Source organism: Balaenoptera musculus, chromosome 8 (genome assembly GCF_009873245.2).
Source record: "Balaenoptera musculus isolate JJ_BM4_2016_0621 chromosome 8, mBalMus1.pri.v3, whole genome shotgun sequence".
In the NCBI taxonomy this organism is placed as follows: Eukaryota; Metazoa; Chordata; class Mammalia; order Artiodactyla; family Balaenopteridae; genus Balaenoptera; species Balaenoptera musculus.
The window spans coordinates 63,932,498-63,957,543 of NC_045792.1; the positions used below are offsets into that span (position 1 = coordinate 63,932,498).

The 25,046-nt window shown below is 36.9% G+C and overlaps 1 protein-coding gene and 1 non-coding gene across 2 annotated transcripts in view; one reads left to right on the top strand and one right to left on the bottom strand.

Annotated features, from left to right (window-relative positions):
• Window positions 1–4,310: 4,310 nt before the first annotated feature.
• The window catches only part of RNF141 (ring finger protein 141), a 61,326-nt gene continuing 40,590 nt past the window's right edge, over window positions 4,311–25,046 (bottom strand). The window contains 3 exon segments of the mRNA XM_036861315.1: window positions 4,311–7,428; window positions 12,177–12,284; window positions 17,513–17,694. Of these exon segments, the coding sequence (XP_036717210.1) occupies window positions 7,278–7,428; window positions 12,177–12,284; window positions 17,513–17,694 (441 nt within the window). The 3' untranslated portion in view covers window positions 4,311–7,277.
• On the top strand, window positions 23,564–23,670 carry LOC118900327. Its single transcript, XR_005021106.1, has one exon. It is a non-coding gene; the product is annotated as a U6 spliceosomal RNA (small nuclear RNA).

Below are 25,046 nucleotides of genomic sequence, written 5' to 3' on the forward strand. Positions count from 1 at the left end.
CCCCACTTATACCAATGGACAGATTGTCCAAACAGAAAATAAATAAGGAAACACAAGCTTTAAATGACACAATAGACCAGATAGATTTAATTGATATTCATAGGATATTCCACCTGCAAGTGGCAGAATACACTTTCTACTCAAGTGCACATGGAACATTCTCCAGGGTAGACCACATCTTGGGCCACAAATCAAGCCTCGGAAAATTTAAGAAAATTGAAATCGTATCCAGCATCTTTTCTGACCACAGTGCAATGAGATTGGAAATCAATTACAGGAAAAAAACTGTAAAAAACACAAATACATGGATGCTAAACAGTGCACTACTAAATAACGAAGAGATCACTGAAGAAATCAAAGAAGAAATTAAAAACTACATAGAAACAGATGACAATGAAAACACTAGGACCCAAAACCTATGGGATGCAGCAAAAGCAGTTCTAAGAGGGAAGTTTATAGCAATTCAATCTCACCTCAAGAAACAAGAAAAATCTCAAACAATCTAACCCTACACTTAAAACAACTAGAGAAAGAAGAACAAAGAAAACCCAAAGTCAGTAGAAGGAAAGAAATCATAAAGATCAGAGCAGAAATAAATGAAATAGAAATAAAACAATAGCAAAGACCAATAAAACTAAAAGTTGTTTCTTTGAGAAGATAAACAAAACTGATAAACCTTTAGCCAGACTCATCAAGAAAAAGAGAGGATGCAAATCAGTAAAATCAGAAATGAAAAAGGAGAAACCACAACTGACACCACAGAAATACAAAGGATTATAAGAGACTACTACAAACAACTATGTGCCAATAAAATGGACAACCTCAAAGAAATGGACAAATTCATGGAAAGGTACAATTTTCCAAGACTGAACCAGGAAGAATTAGAAAATATAAACAGACCTATCACAAGTAATGAAATTGAAACTGTAATTAAAAATCTTCCAACAAACAAAAGTCTAGGATCAGATGGCTTCACAGGCGAATTCTACCAAACATTTAGAGAAGAGCTAATACCAACCCTTCTCAAACTCTTCCAAAAAATTGCAGAGGGAGGAACATTCCCAAATTCGTTCTATGAAGCCACCATCACCCTGATACCAAAACCAGAAAAAGATACAACAAAAAAAGAAAATTACAGACCAATATCACTGATGAACATAGGTGCAAAAATCTTCAACAAAATACTAGCAAACAGAATCCAACAACACATTAAAAGGATCATACACCCTGATCAACTGGGATTCATTCCAGGGATGCAAGGATTCTTCAATATATGCAAATCAATCAATGTGATACACCACATTAACAAATTAAGTAATAAAAACCATATGATCATCTCAATAGGTGCAGAAAGAGCTTTTGACAAAATTCAACACACATTTATGATGAAAACTCTCCAGAAAATGGGCATAGAGGGAACCTACCTCAACATAATAAAGGCCATATATGACAAACCCACAGCAAGCATCATACTCAATGGTGAAAAACAAAGCATGTCCACTAAGATCAGGAATAAGACAAGGATGTCCACTCTTGCCACTCTTATTCAACATAGTTTTGGAAGTCCTAGCCATGGCAATCAGAGAAGAAAAGGAAATAAAAGGAATACAAATTGGAAAAGAAGAAGTAAAACTGTCACTGTTTGCAGATGACATGATACTATACATAGAAAATGCTAAAGATGCCACCAGAAAACTACTTGAACTAATCACTGAATTTGGTAAGGTTGCAGGATACAAAATTAATGCACAGAAATCTCTGGCATTCCTATACAGTAACAACGAAAAATCAGAAAGAGAAATCAAGGAAACAATCCCGTTTACCACTGCAACAAAAAGAATAAAATACCTAGGAATAAAGCTGCCTAAGGAGGCGAAAGACTTGTACTCAGAAAACTATAAAACACTGATGAAAGAAATCAAAGATGACATAAATAGATGGAGAAATATACCATGTTCTTGGATTGGAAGAATCAATATTGTGAAAATGACTATACTACCAAAGCAATCTACAGATTTGATGCAATTCCTATCAAACTACCAATGGCATTATTCACAGAATTAGAACAAAAAATTTTACAATTTGTGTGGAAACACAAAAGACCCCGAATAGCCAAAGCACCCTTCCGAAAGAAAAACAGAGCTGGATGAATCAGGTACCTGACTTCAAACTATACTACAAAGCTACAGTAATGAAGGCAGTGTGAAATATAAAAACAGAAATATAGATCAATGGTTCAGGATAGAAAGCCAAGAGATAAACCCATGCACATAATGGTCACCTAATCTATGACAAAGGAGGCAAGAACATACAATGGAGAAAAGACAGCCTCTTCAATAAGTGGTGCTGGGAAAACTGGACAGCTACATGTAAAAGAATGAAATTAGAACACTCCCTAACACCATAGCCAAAAATAAACTCAAAATGGATTAAAGACCTAAATGTAAGACTGGACACTATAAAACTCTTAGAGGAAAACAGGAAAATCACTCTTTGACATAAACCACAGCAAGATCTTTTTTGACCCACCTCCTAGAGTAGTAATGAAAATAAATACAAAAATAAACAAATGGGACCTAGTGAAACTTAAAAGCTTTTGCACAGCAAAGGAAACCATAAACAAGACAAAAAGACAACCCTCAGAATGGGAGAAAATATTTGCCAATGAAGCAATGGACAAAGGATTAATCTCCAAAATATACAAACAGCTCATGGAGCTCAATATCAAAAAACAAACAACCCAATTAAAAAATGGGCAGAAGACCTAAACAGACATTTCACCAAAGAAGACATACAGATGGCCAAGAGGCACATGAAAAGATGCTCAACGTCACTAATTATTGGAGAAATGCAAATCAAAACTACAAGGAGGTATCACCTCACACCAGTCAGAATGGCCATCATCAAAAAATCTACAAACAATAAATGCTGGAGAGGGTGTAGAGAAAAGGGAACCCATTTGCACTGTTGGTGGGAATGTAAATTGATACAGCCACTATGGAGAACAGTATGGAGGTTCCTTAAAAAACTAAAAATAGAGCTACCATATGACCCAGCAATCCCACTCCTGGGCATATACCCTGAGAAAACCATAATTCAAAAGGACACATGTATCCCAATGTTCATTGCAGCACTCTTTACAATAGCCAGGACATGGAAACAACCTAAATGTCCAACAATAGATGAATGGATAAAGAAGATGTGGTACATATATACAATGGAATATTAGTCATAAAAAGAAATGAAACTGGGTCATTTGTAGAGATGTGGATGGACCTAGAGTCTGTCATACAGAGTGAAGTAAGCTAAAAAGAGAAAAATATCGTATATTAACGCATATATGTGGAATCTAGAAAAATGGTACAGATGAACTTATTTGTAGGACAGGAATAGAGATATAGATGTAGAGAACAGACCTGTGGACACAGTGGGGACAGGGAGGGTGGGACGAATAGGGAGATTAGGTTTGATATAAGTACACCACTGTGTGTAAAATAGATAGTGGGAACCTGCTGTATAGCACAGGGAGCTCAGCTTGGTGCTCTGTGATGACCTAGACCCAGGGGAGGGAGCAGGGGGTGGGGGAACGGGGGGGGGGGCGGGGCGAGGGCAAAGTGGGGAGGGAGGTCCAAGAGGGAGAGGATATAGGTTTAAATATTGCTGATTCACTTCACTGTAGAGCAGAAACTAACACAACATTGTAAAGCAATTTTGCTCCAATAAAAAAAATTAAAAAGAATTAAAAAAAAATCTCAAAAAAAAAGTATAACCGCAATAAAAGGAACACATAGTTCCTTGAAAATTTTTATACCTTCAACCTCTAAAGGAGTATCTTATTAGAAAGATAGAGGATGCCAGAGTTAGACTATAAACAGCTGCAAGATTATCAAAATATATCTCTGAGGGGGCTTTTATGTCCTTGATACCAAAATGTGTACTTCTCCATGACAATATACATTAATTATTAACTGCTACTCCTTCTTATAAATGGCTTTCCACTTCTCAGCACTAAGATTCTAGCCTGCTTCTCTAATTACATTCTTTTATCTTAGAAATGATCTTATAAGGTAAACATCAAAACCACCATAGGGTATTTTATCAATTATTTTTACTATTCAGTAGGGTAACAAAAGACCATGAAAACAAATGAAAGTCTGTTGCTAACTGTTTATATTATATTGTCATTGTGTTGCCCATTTTAAATGTGGGTGAATAGCTGATTTCCCTAATCTCCAAGTAGTTTTCTTATTCCTAGACAGACAAAGCAAGCTGGACTTAATGAAGAAAAAAACCAGTGAAAAGTGCAAAAATTCTTTGGACTACCTTTTAATGAATCCAACTTTCCAGTGATAAAAATCACTGAACCAAAATATATTTTCAAGCAGCCTTATTACCCATACATATATTAGGTATAAGGAAATTGAGTCTAATTTGAAATGAGTTTTAAAACATAGCACAAAAACATTACAATCCCCCAGAGCACAATACAAAATAGTCCTCTAAGGAATATAAACACAGTATATAAGAATGTGAAACTACATGATAAGAAAAAAAAAATCTCTTCAATTAGCTAAAATTTACTTGCTAAAGATTATTTATTGCACAATATGTCAGTTTGCCCTAAGAATAAAACAGATACTATTATTTTCAACTTCTAAATTCAGTACATAGTCAAATCCACTTTCTCAAACTAAAGTTCTACAGTATTATGAGTAAACCCTTTGTTATTGGGTTAAAATAGGGAAACTTTATAACTTATAAAACAAATTTCTTAAGAGTTCATGAAACCACTTCATAAATCCTAGAAGGCACACATATTTCCTATCATAGTAAGTGCATTTAAGTACTTCATATTTAAAAAAGACAAGCTGTACAGAATACAAAAAGTATACATTTCATCCATTAAACAAATTTATAACTTCTACGATTAGCTATTACAGTAGAACCTACCTAACATTCACATCTAAAGAATTATCACCCAGTTTAATGGAGTGAGCAAAAAACTGTGCTCATTTATTTGATAAGGCTAGTAAAAACATTTAATTTCACAGTAGATCAGTTAGTGTCTTGGAGCTCGTATTGGAAAATAAAAGGTTTGGGCAATATCAAGTCACTGGGCTCACTGTTAAATAATTCCTTGAAAGGTGAAGGATTCTGGGGGATAAAAACATTGGCTATACCTGGAAAGATCCAAAAATCAGTAAAGCCACTTTGTTCATTTTCAGAAACATTCTTAAATTGGGCAATCTGAATGAGACTCAGAAGATCTAATCCATAAAGACAATTTAAAATCTTAGAGCTGGAAAACACCTCAGAGGATTCTCTGTCTCGAGGTTTTCAAAATAGGTTCCATGGAGTACTAAGAATCCATGGAGGGGATTCAGAGTTCTGGAATTTGACTTGAATTTAATTCTTTTGAAAAAAAATTTTAAAAACAAGTCCCACCATACAACTGTATTACTCATCAAATTCCAATATACTGGTAATCACCAGTGCATTAATACATGTTTTCATTGGTTGACTTCATAAATATTTAGTTATTATGGTATATAAAGTTTATATAAGGAAATTTATAATGATAAAATGACATTTAGTGGGGTAGGGCGTGTGTGTGCATGCATGTGTAGCACGTGTGTGTAAGGGTTCTGAGTAAGATTTTTACTTGAAAAAAAAAGTTCTATTGCTGAAATAAAGTGTGAAAACCACAGATAAAGTCTGTTTCTAAAGTAAGAACCTACAAACCAGAGGAAGGGGCTTTCTCTAGGTCACACAGCCATCAGGTGCACTGCCAGGTTGATAGGCTACAGCCCCCAGTACTCTACTTGCATAAGCATCCATAGCAAGTGTTTAGCTATTTGGTACTGAGCTGCCCCCATCATGAATGTCAACCAATTAGTTATCAGTATTTTTGGGGTAAAATCAAGCTACCTTTTGTCAGACATTTTTCCTAAAAATGAATTACTTAATTTGCATGCCTATTAAAGTCCCTAGTATCCAAAAACTCTGCTGTCAATAAGCAGCAACTTAAATTGTATACTTTGGTACTTCAGAAAATAGTAACATTTGCAATTTACCAATAATAAATCAGAAAAGTTACATGGAATGTTAAAATACTTTTTAAAGACATCAGGCCCTAGTTTATTATATGCTGAAATGTTAGTGTTTGCATAAAATAAAAAATTTTACTTTATAAGCAAAATTTTTTAAAAATGGTTCAAATGCCACTGAACATTATACTCTTTCAGGGTATTTCAAATAAAATGCAGTGAAACAGTAAGAAAGTCAAATTAATCTCCTAACTTTCAGAGGTGTTTTAGGTACATTTGGTTAAAAGGCTACGCCCTATTTTCTTCTCTCTTAATCTAAGAAATTTGAAGACTTTGGGACCTCAGAAAGATGCCTTCAAATTAAGAAAATAAAAGCACCATAAACCAATATTGAATGATTTATCATAATTTGAACATAAAATTTAGAGTCTGTGATGAAGAAATATTTCCATCTGAAACGGCAAGATGCATACGTATTATCAAAAGCTATTTAGAACAGTTTCCCAGCTGTGGGAAAGCATTTCCAGAATAGCCAAGAAGATTCTCCAGCAGAAATCCATTACAAGGCAAAGTCCCGCCCAAATTTATAGTCCTCATCTAAATTATACAGCATGCGGGGGTGGGGGGGGAGAAGACTTTTAAGTGAAAAACATGTAGTTCCAAAACACTTAAAGTTATGAAATAATTGTGGATTATTTCAAGTAAAAACTATAAAAGGAGCAATAGTTAACCACAAGGGGGCATACATACTCCTTAGATTCCAGCAGTAAGACTAATTTAAGTAGTAACATGCACTTTGATGTATTCTACATTTTCAGTCATTTAAGATTTTCTCTCAGATGGCTACAGCTTTTTAACATTCAAGGTTTATTTTAAACCTAACTAAATAGATTCCAGAATACTCTTGCCCTGAAAAATAATAGTATTTCAGAAGCCCCTGGAAATGTTGCTGTTACCTCAGCAAAGGATTCAAGAGCAATTAGTCCTAATATATATTAGAACAGATAAACAATAGGAAAATATTATCTAAAACAGTAGCAAATTTTAGTTTACCATAAATGGAAGACATGGAAAGTTTATCAAAAGAAATGGACAAATTGTCAGAATAGCGAAAATAAGAGGGTGGGGAAAATTGATTTCTCTGTGTCTGTCCTACAACATCCCCACATTCTTCCGCCATGACCAAAGTGTTTGTAAGCCACATTAGCAACAGAACACTTCACCCCAAGGTCATGGCCTATGGGGCTGGCCTGCCTCATCAGCCATGTTAAGAATATAGTTAGCCATATCATCTTCAGTGGGTGCATCTGACACCACCCAAGATTCATTTGCTCCAGTCATCTGTAGGCGGCAAATTGGGCAATTCCTGTGTCGATCACTCCTATTAGAGAAGTCAAATAAAGAACAGTTTTTCTTTTTCTGTTTAAAAAATGGATCTGAAACAGTACATGTACATGTTGTTTTTTTAAAAAGTAAACAGCATAAAAGTATATAGTGAAAAATACATCTCTTCCTCCTATCCCAGTCTTTAATTATTATCCCCAGAGGCAACCACTGTTACCAGTTTCTTATACATTCTTCTAGAGATAGACCAGGCATGACCAAGCTTGTGTGTATCTATACATCACTGCTCTTTTTACAAGTATCAGCACATGTTAGAGCTGTCTATTCAAAATAAACATACACTGTTTGGATAGGCCATACTTCATTTAACTTATCTCCCATAGAAGGACATTTAGGTTTTTTCCTATCTTTTGCTGCTATAAACAATGGAATGGAAGCATTCAAGGTTTAAAATAATAAATGAACTTTACATGCAGAATAATTTTGGGGGGAGGAAAGAGTTTATATATAATCACTTAAATAAGATTATGTTTTCCAAAGGGATTTTTTTTGTCTTGTCAAACATTATTTTGGAAATTTCAAAAATAACATATTTGAGCCAGAAACATGTCATAGAGGGAAAATATTTTTCACTTCATCTCTAAGTGAAGTCTGAGACCAAAGTAATTAAATTATATCAATTGCTCCTTGGCTTTTGTGCAAAAATTTAGAAATCTGCTCCAAAAACTCAATGTGAAAGTAGAGCTGGCATATATAATTCAGATTCATTTCTGGTTCCTCAGAGGTATTTTTCAAGATAATTGTGTGCTTTTCTGTGCACAAAAGTCACAATTTTAAAACAGTCAATTTCTGTTTCTGGCCAATAGGGACCAGATTTATCTTCCCACTTGAAACAACTAAAACACTGGACAAAATACATGAAATAATGGTTTTCAACACTAAGCATAAGATGACAAAAGATTATAACCCTGGAGAGATAGGAAGCAACAGAAGGTGAGCCCTATAATTGCCCAGCTTACTGCCCTTGAGAGTTTCCAGGCTACAGAGCAAGCAGGGGAGACTGAGATGGAGCCCGGTAGACTCCCTGAGTTGACAAGTCAGAGCTGAGGACCTTGGGAAGCCAAGGCAGCTAGAGTTCATAGGGTGGAGTACTGCAAAGGAGAAAACTACACAAAGGGAGAATCCCAGAGTCTACTGAAGGTCCCTGTAGATATATTCAGTAGAGTAATGATCAGTGTGTGCATGTGAGGAAACGACTCGAGGCTGAGGAATCACCCAAAAGGATTTGAAGGAACAGTAACCAAAGCTCACACAGGGCCTGGGACATTGCCTGTTCCCACCAGCCAGAGTGGAAAACCTCATAATTCATGGAGCATTGGGTAGAGTACTCTGAAGTCTTGCCTCATTAGTGGGGCATAATTAGCTTCTAAACTAAACATCGTTCTGGTCCTGCCTAACAAACCATAAAAGCAAGACTCAAAAGGATCAAACTGTTTCCAAGTAACTATATTCCAGAACAAAGCTCAAGAATATTTATACGTATACAAAAATATCCAGTACCCCAAAAGGTAAAAAAATCACAATGTCTGGCACCCAGTTAAGAACTACCAGTCATACAAAGAAGTATAAAAATACAACCGAAAATGAAGAGGAAAAATCCATCAAAAGTAATGCAGAACTCACAACAGATATTAGAATTAGCAGCAAGAAAATGAAAGGTTATGATAACTATATTCCATATATTAAAAAAGTAGAGGAAAGACAAACATATTAAGCAGAGATTAGAAGATATTAAAAATTTAAACTTCTGGATGAAAACTAAGATATCTGAAGAAAAAAATACACTGGGTGGGATTAATGGCAAGTTAGACATTGCAGGAAAAAAAGATTAGTGAATTTGAAAAGATATAGCAATATTAACTATCCAAAATGAAATACAGAGAAAATGACTCAAAAAAGAAAGAAAATAGCATCAGTGAACTGTGGGACAACCTAAAGTGGTCTGGTACATGAGTAACTGGAGTCTCAAAAGGAGAGGGGACAAAAGAAAACAGAAAAAAATATTTGAGAAAATACTGGCTGAAAAATTTCCAAAACTGATGATACTATAAACCTACAAATCCAAGGAGCTCAATGAACCCTAAGTGCAAGGAACATGAGGAAAACTAACACACATCAATCAAATTGCTCAAAATCACTGATAAAGGGAAAAAACCTTAAAAGCAGCCAGAGAAAAAAAGGCACATTACCTACAGACGAAAAAAGATAAGGATGAGAGCAGATTTCTCATAGGAAATGATGTAAGCAAGAAAGGGGGAAGCAACGTCATTAAAGTACTGAGAGAAAAAATATTATCAGTCTAGAATTCTATATCCAGAAAAAATATCTTTCAAAAGTGTTTTTCAGACACTTGATAAAATCCTATGGAATCTACAAAAAAGCTATCAGAGCTAATAAATAAATCAGTAAGGTTGCAGGATAGATTGATACACAAAATCTGTTTATTGCTAGTACACAGAAATACAATAATCAGAAACTGAAATTTAAAAATACCATTTAAAGTAGCATAAAAATTATAAAATACTTAGGGATCAATCTGTCAAGGATATGCAACACGGGAAACTACAAATATTGATGACAGAAATTAAAGAAGACCTAAATAAATGGAGAAATATACTGTGATGTGGGTTGGAAGACAATATTGTTTAGAAGTTAACACTCTCAAAATTATTTAATGCAATCCCAATCAAAATTCTTATAGCGAAAAAAAAAAAATTCTTATAGCGTTTTTGTAGAAATTGACAAGTTGATTATAAAATTCACACTGAAATGCAAAAGATCTAGAAAAGCCAAAACAACTTTGAAAAAGAACAAAGTTGGAGGATTAACACTCCCTGATTTTAAGACTTACAAAGCTACACTAACCTATGTAGTGTGGTATTGGTGTGAAATAGACAATAGGTCAATGGAACAGAATAGAGTCCAGAAATAGACTCACCTGTGCTTTAACAACTGATTTTTAACAAAGGTGAAGAGGCAATTTAGTGAAGAAAAGGCAGTCTTTTCAACAAATTGTGCTGGAGCAACTGGAAAGCCATGTAAGCATAAAATAAAATTTTTTTGATCCACACGTCACAGCGTATACAAAAATTAACTCAAAATAGATCATAGACCAAAATGTAAAACCTAAAAACTATAAATCTTTTGGAAGAAAAAATGGAAGAAAACCTTTGTGACCTTGGGTTACACAAAGATTTCTTAGATATGACAGTAAAAAATCATTATCCATTAATCACAAACTGAGAAATTGGACTTCAACAAAATTAAAAACATCTACTCTTTGAAAGACATTCTTAAGAGAATGAAAAGATAAATCACAGAGTGGGAGAAAATATTTGAAAATCATATATCTGATAAAGGACATGTATCCATAATACATAAAGAACACTCAAAACTTAATACAAAACAACCCAATAAAGAAATGGGCAAAAGATCTGAATGAATACTTCACCAAAGATGAAATACATACGATGGAAAATTAGCATAAGAAAAGATGCACAGCATCATCAGTCAGGAGGGAAAGGCAAACTAAAACCACAGTGAGATACCACTACACATCTAGTAGAATGGCTACAATTAAAAGGACTGACAAATACCAAGTACTGGCAAGGTTGTGTGGCAAGTGGAGCTCTCATACACTGCTGGTGGGAGTGTAAAATGGCACAGCCACTTCTGAAAACAGTGGGCAGTTTCTTAAAAAGTTAAACATATACCTACCGTATGATCTAGCCATTCCACTTCTAGTTATTTATCCAAGAAAAAACCAAAATGTATGTCCATAAAAGCAGTTGTCCACAAATGTATATTTAAAGTATATAGAAAGGCAGCTTTATTTGTAATAGCCAAAAATTGAAAACAACCTAATGTCCATCAACGGGTGAATGGATAATAAATAAGCTGTGGTATATCCATACAATGAATACTACTCAGTAATAAAAAGGAAGGAGCTACTGATACATAAAACAACATAAGTAAATCTTGAAATAATTATAATGAATGAAAAAAGCCAGACAAAAAAAGAGTACATACTGTATGATTCCATTTATAAAAATTATAGAAAATCCAAATGATTTTATAGTGATTGAAAGCATATTAGTGGTTGTCTGGGGACTAGGAGAAGGGGTGGGGGGAAGGAGACCTTACAGTGGGCCTGAGGTAACTTCTGGGAGTGACAGATTTGTTCATTACCTAGATTGTGATGATGATTTTTATGGGTATATACATATATCAAAATATATCAAATTGTACTTTAAATATATGTAGTTATAATTGACATATTGTATGTCAATTATAAATTCTCCTAAACGCTTGATTCTTATTTTGTAAAATAATGAGCTTGACTAGCTGTTCTCTAAAGTTCTCTCCAGGTCCAATATTCAATATTCAAGGATTCGTATTATTCTTTCTAATCATATATGGAGGAAAAAAGTGGAAATGAGGAGGAAAATAGAAGAAAAGGGGGAATGTTTGATTCTAGACTCCAGTCAGGCACAAATCTCCTTACAGCAAAAGTAAATTGTCAAAACTAAGATACATCCCCACATTTTATAAACTTTAGGTATAAAAATATTTTAACCAGTAGGAAGCATGTCATAAAATCCAAAGTACTAAAGAACAAAACCTCTTATACTTAACTATAATATTTTTGCATTTTTTTTGAAGTTTATTCATATACACTCTCCCTCGTGATCTTGGCCTAACCCATGAAGGCAGCAGATTACTTACCACTTGTCAATGCACTTCTGACAAAAGCTGTGAGCACAAGGCAGGATGAGGTCAGCTCGACCATCCATACAGATACAGCACTCCTCCTCGTCAGTCAGCTGCTTTACCCTGCAATGTGAAAACTGAGCTGGAGCAATGATATTCTCTATTGTCACTGTGCAGTAAACTTTGTTTCCATTGCCTTAAAAAGCATTATCAAGCATCTATGTGCCCTCAACATAAAGCACAATATGACTCATGCAGTATCAGAGTAAATTAACTTATCTTTTAGGGATAGCAAATGTATTAGGGAAGAAGTACTAGAGGGGCAAATTCCATAAAGAAACGACTGGATAAAAGATAAATCCTGAGATGGTTAAAAGGAAAATATGGACCAAAACTGGAAAATAACTTAGCTCATTTTAATCATATTGAAATTTTATAAATGAATTCAACCAATATATGATTTATTCACCATGCAGGATACAAAGCTTTCTAAAATAGGGACCCTGCCATCAGGGTCTTGTTATGCTACTGCTGATAATGGGCATGTAAGTGAAAGAATAGCTTAGTCTTAAGGATCAGGTGCTTGCTATATGAAATACAAAAGAGTTAGAAAGCAAAGTTATTTGTCCTCAAAGAGCTCTTTCATCTTGGGAAGAAAGGAGATTTTGAACCTTCTACTCCAGCCACAATTTAGAATGCCCCTGAATGAGCCAAGGACCTTTGTATGTGGTGTTTTCCTTTCCTGGCATACCCTTGTGAGTTTGGTAAACTCTAACCTCAGTTACTCAGCTCAAGATATCATCTTCTCTATGCTCTCAAAACCAACATTTTCCTCAATTAAAGGACTTAAATACTGTATTTTAATTGGTTATTTATTGGTTGGTCTATCCATAAACTGTAAGCTCTTTGAATACAAGGAGTTTGTCTTAGGTTCTCAATACATGTTTCTTGAAATGATTTTAATTTGCTTTTAATCTTTGTGCTATTCTGTAATTTTTAGGTTTACTTCATCAAGCATGTACTACTTTTATAATTATACAAAAATTAAATGTTTCAAAGTATAGCCACTAGACTATAAGCTTCTTGAGGGTAGGAACTATCTCTAACATGTTTTTTTTTTTCTAACATGTTTTTATTCCCTTCTGTGCTTATACCACTGTATATAAGACATTATATAGTACTTTAAAATCTGTCAATTTGTATACAGAAGATAAGCAAATGTCAAATGTGCATTACATGTAGTAAGTGCTAAGTAAAGAATGAAGAAATGAGTATATTTCAAACTTGTTGGAAAGATGAGGTAGAAAAAATGATAGGATGTCGACAGAGGACATTCTATGTGAATAAACAAAGCTATAGAGGTAGGAAAAAAACCCCTCAAAACTCTGTATATGTGTGGGCTTCCCTGGTGGCGCAGTGGTTGAGAGTCTGCCTGCTGATGCGGGGGACACGGGTTCGAGCCCTGGTCTGGGAGGATCCCACATGCCGCGGAGCAGCTGGGCCCGTGAGCCACAATTACTGAGCCTGCGCGTCTGGAGCCTGTGCTCCGCAGCAAGAGAGGCCGCGATAGTGAGGGGCCTGCGCACCGCGATGAAGAGTGGCCCCCGCTTGCCGCAACTAGAGAAGGCCCTCGCACAGAAACGAAGACCCAACACAGCCAAAAATAAATAAATAAATTAAAAAAAAAAAAAAAAAAAACTCTGTATATGTGTGTAACAGGAGGCTAGCATCATGCTCCGGGGAGAAAAATAAGAGAAAAGATTGCTTAAGTATAGCAGAGATAATCTGATCCTCGTATGTCAAAATAATAAGTTTAAACTTGTTCTGACAGAGTTTAATCAAGGGGAAAGTGAACCCCCATTGGAAATAATGCTGTAGGAGATTAATTGGGAGAGCAGTATGAAGGACAGTCTAGAGGGAGGAACACCAATCAGATCCTTATTTCAGCAATTCACCTGGGAGATAATTAGGGTCTAAGTGGCATTAAAAAAGACAAATCATCAGGATGTGGTAATAGATTAAATGCTATGCTTTAGTAATGCATAAAAGAGGGCAGCCCCCGAATTGAAATGGGGAAACTGAATGAAACCCTAGATGGATGTGGATCTAATGTATTTGAATTTTTCTGTATCTATTCATTTAAATGTTTAAGTGCCTTTTAGGTGCCACGTATTGTGCCAGACCCAGAAGAACTAGGGTCTCTGCTCTTGAGGAGTTTACAATTTATGCCTAAGGATATGGACTTGGGTGTCAGTAACAGAGAATGTAATTGACTCCATAAAGAGTGACAGAGTCCTGAAGGTTAGAGTTTAAAACTGAGGAGTAGAGGGTTACAAAGAACAGCATTCTGGATGTAGGTAAAAGAAAGAACAGGAGACACAGAAGCAGCCAGTGGAAGCTGTACTATGTTCACTTGATTTTCTTGCTACCTTCCTAGCAATACAGTGACCAGAAGAAGGAAGGAGGAAGAGTCTTGCTCTGTTTGTCCTTATTAGACCACTTGTAAAGTGGAGAATTCAGTTCCCTGCCCCCTACCCTGAAAGACAAATTGACAAATAAAAGATCATCCAGGAAAGCCTCTGGGATATAGAAGAGGCCTATACAAACAAAGGCCGAAGGAACTGGGGAGGCTTATCCTGGAGAACAGAGGCTCAGTGAGAATTTGATTACTGTTTTCAAGTATTTGAAGGGCTGAAAGAGAGAACAGACTTGTTTGGTGGATTTCCAGAGGGCACTGCCACTGAAATAAGTAGAATACAGTAATAATTTAAGAATAATGATAGTTAACTTTTACAGACTTTTTTTTTTTTATGGGCCAGGCACTGTTCCAAGCATTTTATTTATTTTACTTATTTATTTTTGGCTGCATTGGGTCTTCATTGCTGTGCGCGGGCTTTCTCTAGTTGAGGCGAGCGGGGGCTACTCTTAGTTGTGGTGCGCGGGCTTCTCATTGCAGTGGCTTCCCTTATTGTGGAGCACGGGCTCAAGGCACGCGGGCTTCAGTTGTGGCTCATGGGCTCTAGAGCGCAGGCTCAGTAGTTGTGGCACATGGGCTTAGTTGCTCCGTGGCACGTGGGATCTTCCCGGACCAGGGCTCCAACCCGTGTCCCCTGCATTGGCAGGTGGAATCTTAACCACCGTGCCACCAGGGAAGCCCCCAAGCATTTTACATATATTAACTCACTTAACTCTCCCAAGAGTCCTATGAAGTAGATCTTATCATTGTCATCCTCTTTTAAAAGATGAGGAAACTGAGGAAAGAGAGTTTAATAACTTGTCCAGAGTGACATAGTAAGGAGTAGAGCCAGGATTTGAACACAGGCAATTTGGTTCTAGAATCTGTGCTGTGCTGCCTCAGGAGAGCCAGATTTTGGCTCCGAGGAAAATAATGCAAAAGGGAAAATTATATAGTGATTAAAGCTATTTGTGAATCAAAAGGCTTGCCTTTCTGAGGCAGTGAGTCCCTTACAGCTGCAGGTGTTCATGTACAAGCTGGACCACCACTTGGCTAAATGTGGTAAGTCTCACTATGCAAAGTGCTATCCATGGATGAGCAGTAGTGACAACACCTGGGAACCTGATAGAATCTCAAGCTCCTTCTCAAAACCAGTGAATATTAAAGTTTAAGAAGCACTCTAGTACAGGATCTTCCTGCACCAGAGAGTACTAATGCAGAGGTTGCAAGCATGGCTGTATTGCCAGACAGGTCAGAATGTGAATCTCAGCTAGGCCAATTTCTAGCCGTGTCATTTATTTGTGTAAACCTCAGTTTCTGCATCTGTAATGAACCAATAATTGTATTCCTATGGGGTTGTTGTGATTTAATGAACTTATACATGTAAAGCACTCATCACGATGCCTAATAGCCTAATACCCTACAGGTATTTAATAAATATAAACCACTAATAGAAATAGGCACCAGATGTAAGCCTGACCAAATAAATACCTCTTAAGATCCCTCTCAACTTGAAAAGTCTGTTTTTCTATGAACTAAGTATATCAAGGTGTAACAAAAAAACCCCCAAAACATACAAAGGCAAGAAGCAGCCCTAACCTACCAATCAGGCATTGAGTTTCCCAGTCTCAAGGGCACATGAAAAGGAATAACACTCTTACCTCCTTCATTACAATGACGGCAATAAGAAAAAAGTATTACTTTCAATTAATTTGCTACCATCGAGCTTAGTAAATACTATGTACTAGTAAATACTATTCTCAACTTTCAAAATACTCAAAAAAAAAAAATCACCATTCTGAAGAGGGAGAGGGGAAAAAAGCAGAAAATCAGATGCCTGTCTTTGAAAGATTAACTTTACAAAATACAGGAAAGATAAGCCAGAATCCTGCCTATAATACTCTAAAACTCATTTGGCATTTCATCAGCAACACTTGTATAGCCCAAACGTAGAAAACCAAGCAATCCTATTAAAGATAAAAACAAAATGATAAGTTAAAATACAATCTTACTACAACATAGTATTTGGAAACCAGTTGGTTAAGAATGGATCGGAAAATGCAACTGTAAATGGAGCAATAAAAAAGAAGTTCCTGTTAACCATATTCTTAACTTCAAGTTAAAAGACACTGTCAATTCAGATTTGTGCTGTCTGCCCTGTATGACAATAAGACAGGATGTCAACATGTCTGGACCCACATAAGCCTTTTTCCAATGAGGGATTTATAAAGTTAAATTATGGTCATGGTTGTCAAATGGCAACAGGTGGGAGCTTTCACATGCCAAAAGCATTATAGAGAAGGAAAAGAAAGTTTAGATAGAACAATAATATATTAGGCCTGAGTAAACAAGCACCATTACAGAAAACGCTGTCTGACTTCATTTCCTTCTGGTAACTCAGTACATGCAATATGTGCACCAACTACTTGTTCATTCCTGAATGGACTGCCAAGTCCTGGAGACAGTATTTACAATGTTAATGCTCCAATTAGTCAGATACCTTTAAGAAAAACTGGAATGGTTTTGCCAGATTCTTGGACCTAATTCCCTGAAGAGCTTTGATTGTCTAAGAACCTAAATGCCTATTATAAGAGGGGTATTAACTATATCCTTTGTCATTAAATGCAAGCAGGTAGAGCAGAGAGTGGATTCATGGAAACTAGATTGACAGAAATATTACCTCGTGTGAGCCACTTTAGTTTTTCTTTAATTTGGCACTCTAACAATGTCCTGAAACACAGAATAATCCAAAAGCAGATCTGGGATATAATATCAACTGAGACAAAAAGTAATGTGATTTAAGATGTCACGGAGAACACCAGCAAAAACATTAATGCGATTTCAGTAGTTTGCATGTTGGAAAATAAGAGAAACATGGTATTTATGCACTGTATACCTTCCCATCCAAAGACTAGCCTGACAAGATGTTACAGATGATGAGTTTTCATCAGGGTCTTCAGAGGTGGAGCTCTGTGCCAATACTCCTGCTGCTTGACTTGTAATGTCTTTATAAAGCTGAATAAACTGGTACAAATTCATGATCCGTGATGCTTCCACAATGCCACTGCTTTTGTTAATCTAAAAATACAAAGAAAATGAAAAACAAAGTTGATAATTTTTCTGATCGATTTTTCCCAAAAAAGGGGAACAAATATTTAGTCAAACATCCTAGGAAACAGAAGTTTTCAAAGTTTGCAAATTACCTAACAAGAGAGCAAGAGTCTGAGCAAATGAATAATATCATGTCCCCTACATCTGTGGGGTTCAAAATACACAATATTATCTCATGTGATACTCAAAATAACCTGTAGGGTCGATTAGCCATCATCCTGTTTAGTTGTTGAGGTCAGGCAACTTTCCCAGAATTAAGAAATTAATTTTAGAGATCAGTATTGACAATCCTTTTCATTTTAATTTATTTAAAGAATTTCTTTTCTTTTAAATTAAGGTTCAGTTTTAAAAAATATTTATTTATTTATTCATTTATCATTTATTTTGGCTGTGCCGGGTCTTAGTTGCGGTATGCAGGATCTTCGTTGTGGCACATGGGATCTTTAGTTGCAGCATGCATGTGGGATCTAGTTCCCCGACCAGGGATCGAACCCAGGCCCCCTGCATTGGGAGTGCGGAGTCTTACCCACTGGACCACCAGGGAAGCCCCTCAAGAATTTTTTATTTAAAGATTTATTTGAATCCAACAACCACATGCCATTCTACTATAACTGAAACAACAGATTTCCTTGAATATCTTAAGTTGTATTATATACCAAAACTTACAATCTGGAGACATGAGAAAGTGAAGTACAATAGTTAGGTTATATTAAAAAAACATGATTATAGCAACATTTCAATATTTTGAATAAAATAATAATATTTGTAACTAGCATTTATTTTTTTAAATTTTTTAATTTTTTAAAATGCAACAATGAAGCTTTTTTTTTTTTTAATGAGATTCTTGTCTGCTTACATTCTTTTTATTTTATGTATGTATGTATGTATGTATGTATGTATGTATGGCTGTGTTGGGTCTTCGTTTCTGTGCGAGGGCTTTCTCTAGTTGCGGCGAGCGGGGGCCACTCTTCATCGCGGTGCACGGGCCTCTCACTATCGCGGCCTCTCGTTGCGGAGCACAGGCTCCAGACGCGCAGGCTCAGCAATTGTGGCTCACGGGCCGAGTTGCTCTGCGGCATGTGGGATCCTCCCAGACCAGGGCTCGAACCCACGTCCCCTGCATTGGCAGGCAGATTCTCAACCACTGTGCCACCAGGGAAGCCCTAGCATTTATTATTACTTGAGAAGGCAGTAAGAGAAAAAACAGAATCAAGTATGAATCAGATTCCATACTGTGAAAATGGTAGAACCATCTCTAATAATCAGAAAATTGATTAAATTTGGGGAAGGTAAGGTCTCTATGGAGACGCAAATATGTAAGATTCTTTGTAATAAAAGACTATACATGGGGTAGAGAACAAATAAATAGAATTAAAGGTGACAGGAATTTATACAGGCTTACAAAATAAGACTTTCAGGGCTGAGGAAACTGGGCCAGTCTTCCTTTGGAACTGCACAGTTCAGAAGAAATTAGGGAATAATTCATATAAACTTAGTATTTAATAGCAAAGCTTATCAAACTGCAATTTTTAAAATTGAAGTATAGTTGAAGTACAATATAAGTTACAGGTATACAATATAGTGATTCACAATTTTTAAAGGTTATACTCCATTTATAGTTATTATATTAGCTATATTCCCTGTGTTGTACAATATATTCTTGTAGCTTATTTTATACCTCATAGTTTGTACCTCTTAATCCCCTCCCCTTATATTGCCCCTACCCACCCACCTCTGCCACTGGTAACCACTAGTTTGTTCTCTATATCCATGAGTCTTCTTTTTTGTTATATTCGCTACAAACTGTAATTATTATAATCATACGATTCACACAACAAATATTTATCGAGTACCCATTATGTGGGTGTTACAGGTACTATGTGCATTGCTCTAGGCACTGGTGACATAGTGTGTAAAAACCAGACAAAAATCCCTGTCTTCATGGAGGTTACACTATAGGTAGGAGAGACAGACAAATAAAATACAGATTAATAAGATGGAAGTAAGTGCTATGGAGAATATTAAACAGAGGAGAGAAAATGCTGAAAGGCTACAGGGAAGGCCTCACAGAGTAGGTGACACTTAGGAACTAAAGAGGTGCACGAATCAGTCTTATGGATATCTGGGGGAAAGAGCATTCCAGGATGACAGTCAAGTGCAAAGGCAGAAGTGAACCTGGCAAGGAGCCAAGGGTGGCTGGAACAGAATGAGAGAGAGAGGAGTGGTTGAAGATAGGGTTAGGGAGTGAGGTGGGGACAGAATGTATAGAACTTTGCTGTTCATAGTAATGACTTTGGTTTTTACTCCAAGGGCATGGCAAGTCACTGCAGGGTTTTGAGCCAAGGAGTAATAAGATCTAACTTCATTTCAGATTATGAGTGGAATAGACTGGTTATTGTGCTGAGACTAGACAGAATGGGGACAAGGGCAGAAGCAGGCAGACGAGTTAGAAGGCTATTGGAATAATCCCAGTGAGAGATGACGGTTGCTAGGAATAAAGTGATAGTAGTGACAATGGTAAGAGCTGGTCACATTCTGAATATATTTTGAAGAGAAACCTGACAGGATTCACTCATATACTGACTGTGGGGTGGGTATAAGAGAAAAAGAGAAGTCAATGATGACTCCAAGGTGTTGGTCTAAGTAAAAAGATGGATGAAAGTAATATAATTCATGAAGCTTCTTAACAGCCACCTTAGTCCATAATTTTAATTAACCCATTAATTTTTCTAATATTATTCTCACAAAATATTCCATTTAAACATTATTTAGGGGCTTCCCTGGTGGCACAGTGGTTGAGAATCTGCCTGCTAATGCAGGGGACACGGGTTCAAGCCCTGGTCTGGGAAGATCCCACATGCCGCGGAGCAACTAGGCCCGTGAGCCACAACTACTCAGCCTGCGCATCTGGAGCCTGTGCTCCGCAACAAGAGAGGCCACGATACTGAGAGGCCCGCGCATCGCGATGAAGAGTGGCCCCCGCTTGCCACAAGTAGAGAAAGCCCTCGCACAGAAACGAAGACCCAACACAGCCAAATAAATAAATAAATAAATAAATAAAAATGCTATTAAAAAAAAAAAGAGCAAAGCTCATGATTTAAACATTATTTAGATTATTTTTTATAATGTTTGAGTATAACCGCCACAGCAGATAGCAGATACTCAAGATAAGGTCTTACTGTAAATTGGCTTTTAGTTGCTTAAGATTAAGAAATATAAAATTTCAGTCTACTATCAGCTTTTTATACTGGACTTTAATTCTTTTTTCCTAATGTTAACACTAACTTCTCATAGAGTCTTTCAAAAAGAAACTAAGAAATGCAAATAAAACATTTCTTTAGATCTAAAATCAAGAAAAATTATACAAATGAAAGGTCTGATTGCCTATGTTTTTAATACTTTTGTTTTTCTAACTTAGAATCTTATTTTAAGGATGATGTTTAATCACCATAAAGATATAATGGTTAGAGATACTGAGGCAAAAAAAATTATTTTGACTAATAGTAAAATCAAACATTAATTCTGTGTTTGCCAAAGAAGAGCAACAGAAAACTAAGGGATCAGAAATCTGCTACATTCATATTCCTACAGTTTTCTACAATTTCTGCTGGCCCCTTCGATGTGAGCTGAGTAATTTATAAAACAAAGATGGAGAATGTAATTTAGGTACTATACTATATCAATACACAAGAAAAGCTTCAACCTATCCCAGTCATTTAAAATGAGAATATTTCTTCAACAGATTTTTGTTCACTCAACATATATTGAGTTCTTACCAGGTACTAAGCATTACAGGCTATAAGAGATACAAGGATGAATCTAGACAGAGTTCCTGCTCTCAGGAGCTTACTATCTACTAGGGAAACTGAGAACCTAAATAAATAATTTTATTCATAATGTAAAACTTAATCATGAAGTATAAATAAAGTGCTTTTGGAGTTTAGAAGAGCCAAAAGAATTTCTTTAGGTTAACTTTATGGATGAGATGGTATTTGAGGTGGACCTTTAAGGAGACCTCAAATTTAGACATGCAGAAATAAAAGATGTGGCAGAAACTACTGGCTGATTATCCAAATGCTATTCCTACTTTTTACTATGCCAGTAGTGCCCTAATTTTGTTTTGGTGGCTACCACTCCCTGAAATGACTCAGGAGTCAATCCTGGTTAGTCTCATCTAAACCAATCACAGTAATCACATCCCCTCTGCCAGTGTAGGTGTAAGAAGGGGAATGTGAGCTAATATTGACCCAATGAGTTTGAAAGAGGGATCTGCTAGGTCTTTGAATTAACCAATCCAGGAGCTACTTTATATTAGGGTTTCTTGATAAGTGAGAAAATAAATACTGTTTTTGTTTAAACTGGTGGAATAGGGTTTTTTTGTGACTTGTATCTGATGGCAATTTAAATGACAGAGGAATGGACATTCTAGATGAGGGAACTCAATGAGCAGAGGCATCAAGATGGGAAAGTAACAGCTATACAGCCTTAAATTAGTTAAGCCTGGTGAGACTGTAGATTGCAAAAGGGGATAGTGGTAAAACAGAAAAGATAGCTTGGAGCCATATTGTAGAGAGACTCAAATGCCAGGTTAAAGAGTTGGGACTATTTTGAAGCCAAGGAAGAACTGTTGAGGAATTTTAAACAGAAAAGTGATCTGATGAGAGCTGTGCTTTAGAAAAGTTATTCTCACAGCATCATAAATTAGAACTGAGGTGGAGTCAAGATGCCAGTGTGGGAAGATGTGGGGTTAGCATCTCCCCACAACTAGGGTGACTGCCGGCCACTGGTGGGAGACTCTGACACCCAAGGAGACGGGAGGAACCCCAGAGTGAATTGGTAGGATGTAGTGGGGACTGAGGCGGGAGGAGAAGTGGAGGCCAGATAGGATCGGTGCCCCTGAGGCCAGGGAGATCAGGAGAGGCAGGCGGGAGGGACTCTCTGGGAAGAGTGGGAGAGGAGTGGAGGGCAATTGCCCTGCCCATTTGGACCTGGGGAGCCTGATGAGCTCCCAGGCCAATGCCCTGCCCTCAAAATCCCCTCCAGGCCACGTGGGTCCTTGGAGGTATAGGAGGGAGGCCGAGGAGATCAGGAGAGGCAGGTGGGAGGGGCCCTCCCAGACCGGAGGAGAGGAGAGGAGGGCGTTTGCCCCACCCATTTGAGCCCAGGAAGCCTGCTGGGCTCCCAGGTGAGGTCTGCTGCCCTCTGAGACCAGGGGTGGGGGGCACGCCTGGGCCCCTTCTGTTCCTTGAGCCTAAGCTCCACCCCCCCACAGCCCACAGGGCCTTTTCCAGCCCTGTGGGTCCTGAGCATTGTCCCTGCCCACCAACCAAACCTCACCAATGCTTAGGCCCCACCCTCCACAGCAAAGGCCTTCCCCCCACCCTTTGTTTTTCTTTTCCTTCCTCCTCTTTTTTACTATTGTGGTACTGATGTACCTTCTGGTTGCTGATTCATCTATATTTTCATTTTTATATTCTTCCTAACATATCTGTTAGTTTCCTAGTCTAATTTTATTTTTTACTTTGTTATTGTTCTTTTTTTATTTTGCCACCCTAGGCGGCTTGTGGGATCTTGGTTCACGAGCCTGGGGTCAGGCCGAAGCTCCTGTGGTGGGAACTCCGAGTCCGAACCACTGGCTAACAGAGAACCTCAGACCCCAGGGAATATTCATCGGAGCGAGGTCTCATGGAGTTCCTCATCTCAGCACCAAGACCCAGCTCTACCCAATAGCCTACAAACCCCAGTGTTGGAAGACTCAGGCCAAACAACCAGTAAGACAGGAACACAATCCCATTAAAAAAAAAAAAAAAATGAGATGGCAAAAAAATATGTCACACTGCTCACTGCGGCAGCATGTATACTAAAATTGGAATGATACAGAGAAGATTAGCATGGCCCCTGCGCAAGGATGACATGCAAATTCGTAAAGCATTCCATATTTTTATATATGTATATGTATAGCTGATTCACGTTGTTATAAAGCAGAAACTAACACACCATTGTAAAGCAATTATACTCCAATAAAGATGTTAAAAAAAAAGTATGTCACAGATGAAGGAGCAAGGTAAAAAGCTACAAGACCAAATAAATGAACAGGAAATAGGTAATTTACCTGAAAAAGAATTCAGAGTAATGATAGTAAAGATGATCCAGAATCTCAGATATAGAATGGAGGCACGATTGAGAAAATACAAGAAATGTTTAACAAAGATCTAGAAGAATTAAAGAACAAACAAACACAGATGAACAACACAATAACTGAAATGAAAAATACACTAGAAGGAATCAATAACAGAATAACTGAGGGAGAAGAACGAATAAGTGAGCTGGAAGACAAAATGGTGGAAATAACTACCAAGGAGCAAAATAAAGAAAAAAGAATGAAAAGAATTGAAGGCAGTCTCAGAGACCTCTGGGACAACACTAAATGCACCAACATTCGAATTATAGGGGTCCCAGAAGAAGAATAGAAAAAGAAAGGGTCTGAGAAAATATTTGAAGAGATTATAGTTGAAAACTTCCCTAACATGGGAAAGGAAATAGTCATCCAAGTCCAGGAAGCACAAAGAGTCCCATACAGGATAAACCCTAGGAAAAACACACCAAGACACATATTAATCAAACTAACAAAAATTAAATTCAAAGAAAAAATACTAAGAGCAGTGAGGGAAAAACAAAAAATAACATACAAAGGAGTCCCCATAAGGTTATCAGCTGATTTTTTCAGCAGAAACTCAGCAGGCCAGAAGGGAGTGGAAGGATATACTTAAAGTGATGAAAGAGAAACACCTACAACTAAGATTATTCTACCCAGAAGGATCTGATTCAGATTCGATGGAGAAATCAAAAGCTTTTTCAGACAAGCAAAAGCTAAAGAGAATTCAGCATCACCAAACCAGCTTTACAACAAATGCTAAAGAAACTTCTCCTGGAGGGAAACAAAGAGAAGAAAAAAGACTCACAAAAACAAAACCCAAAACAATTAAGAAAATGGTAATAGGAACATGCGTATTGATAATAATCTTTAATGTAAATGGAATTAAATGCCCCAACCAAAAGACACAGACTGGCTGAATGGATACAAAAACAAGACCCATATATATGCTGTCTTACAAGAGACCCACTTTAGACCTAGGGATACATACAGACTGAAAGTGAAGGGATAGAAAAAGATATTCCATACAAATGGAAATCAAAAGAAAGCTGGAGTAGCAATACTCGTATCAGGTAAAAGAGACTTTAAAATAAAGACTGTTACAAGAGATAAGGACACTACATAATGATCAAGGGATCAATCCAAGGAAAATATATAACAATTA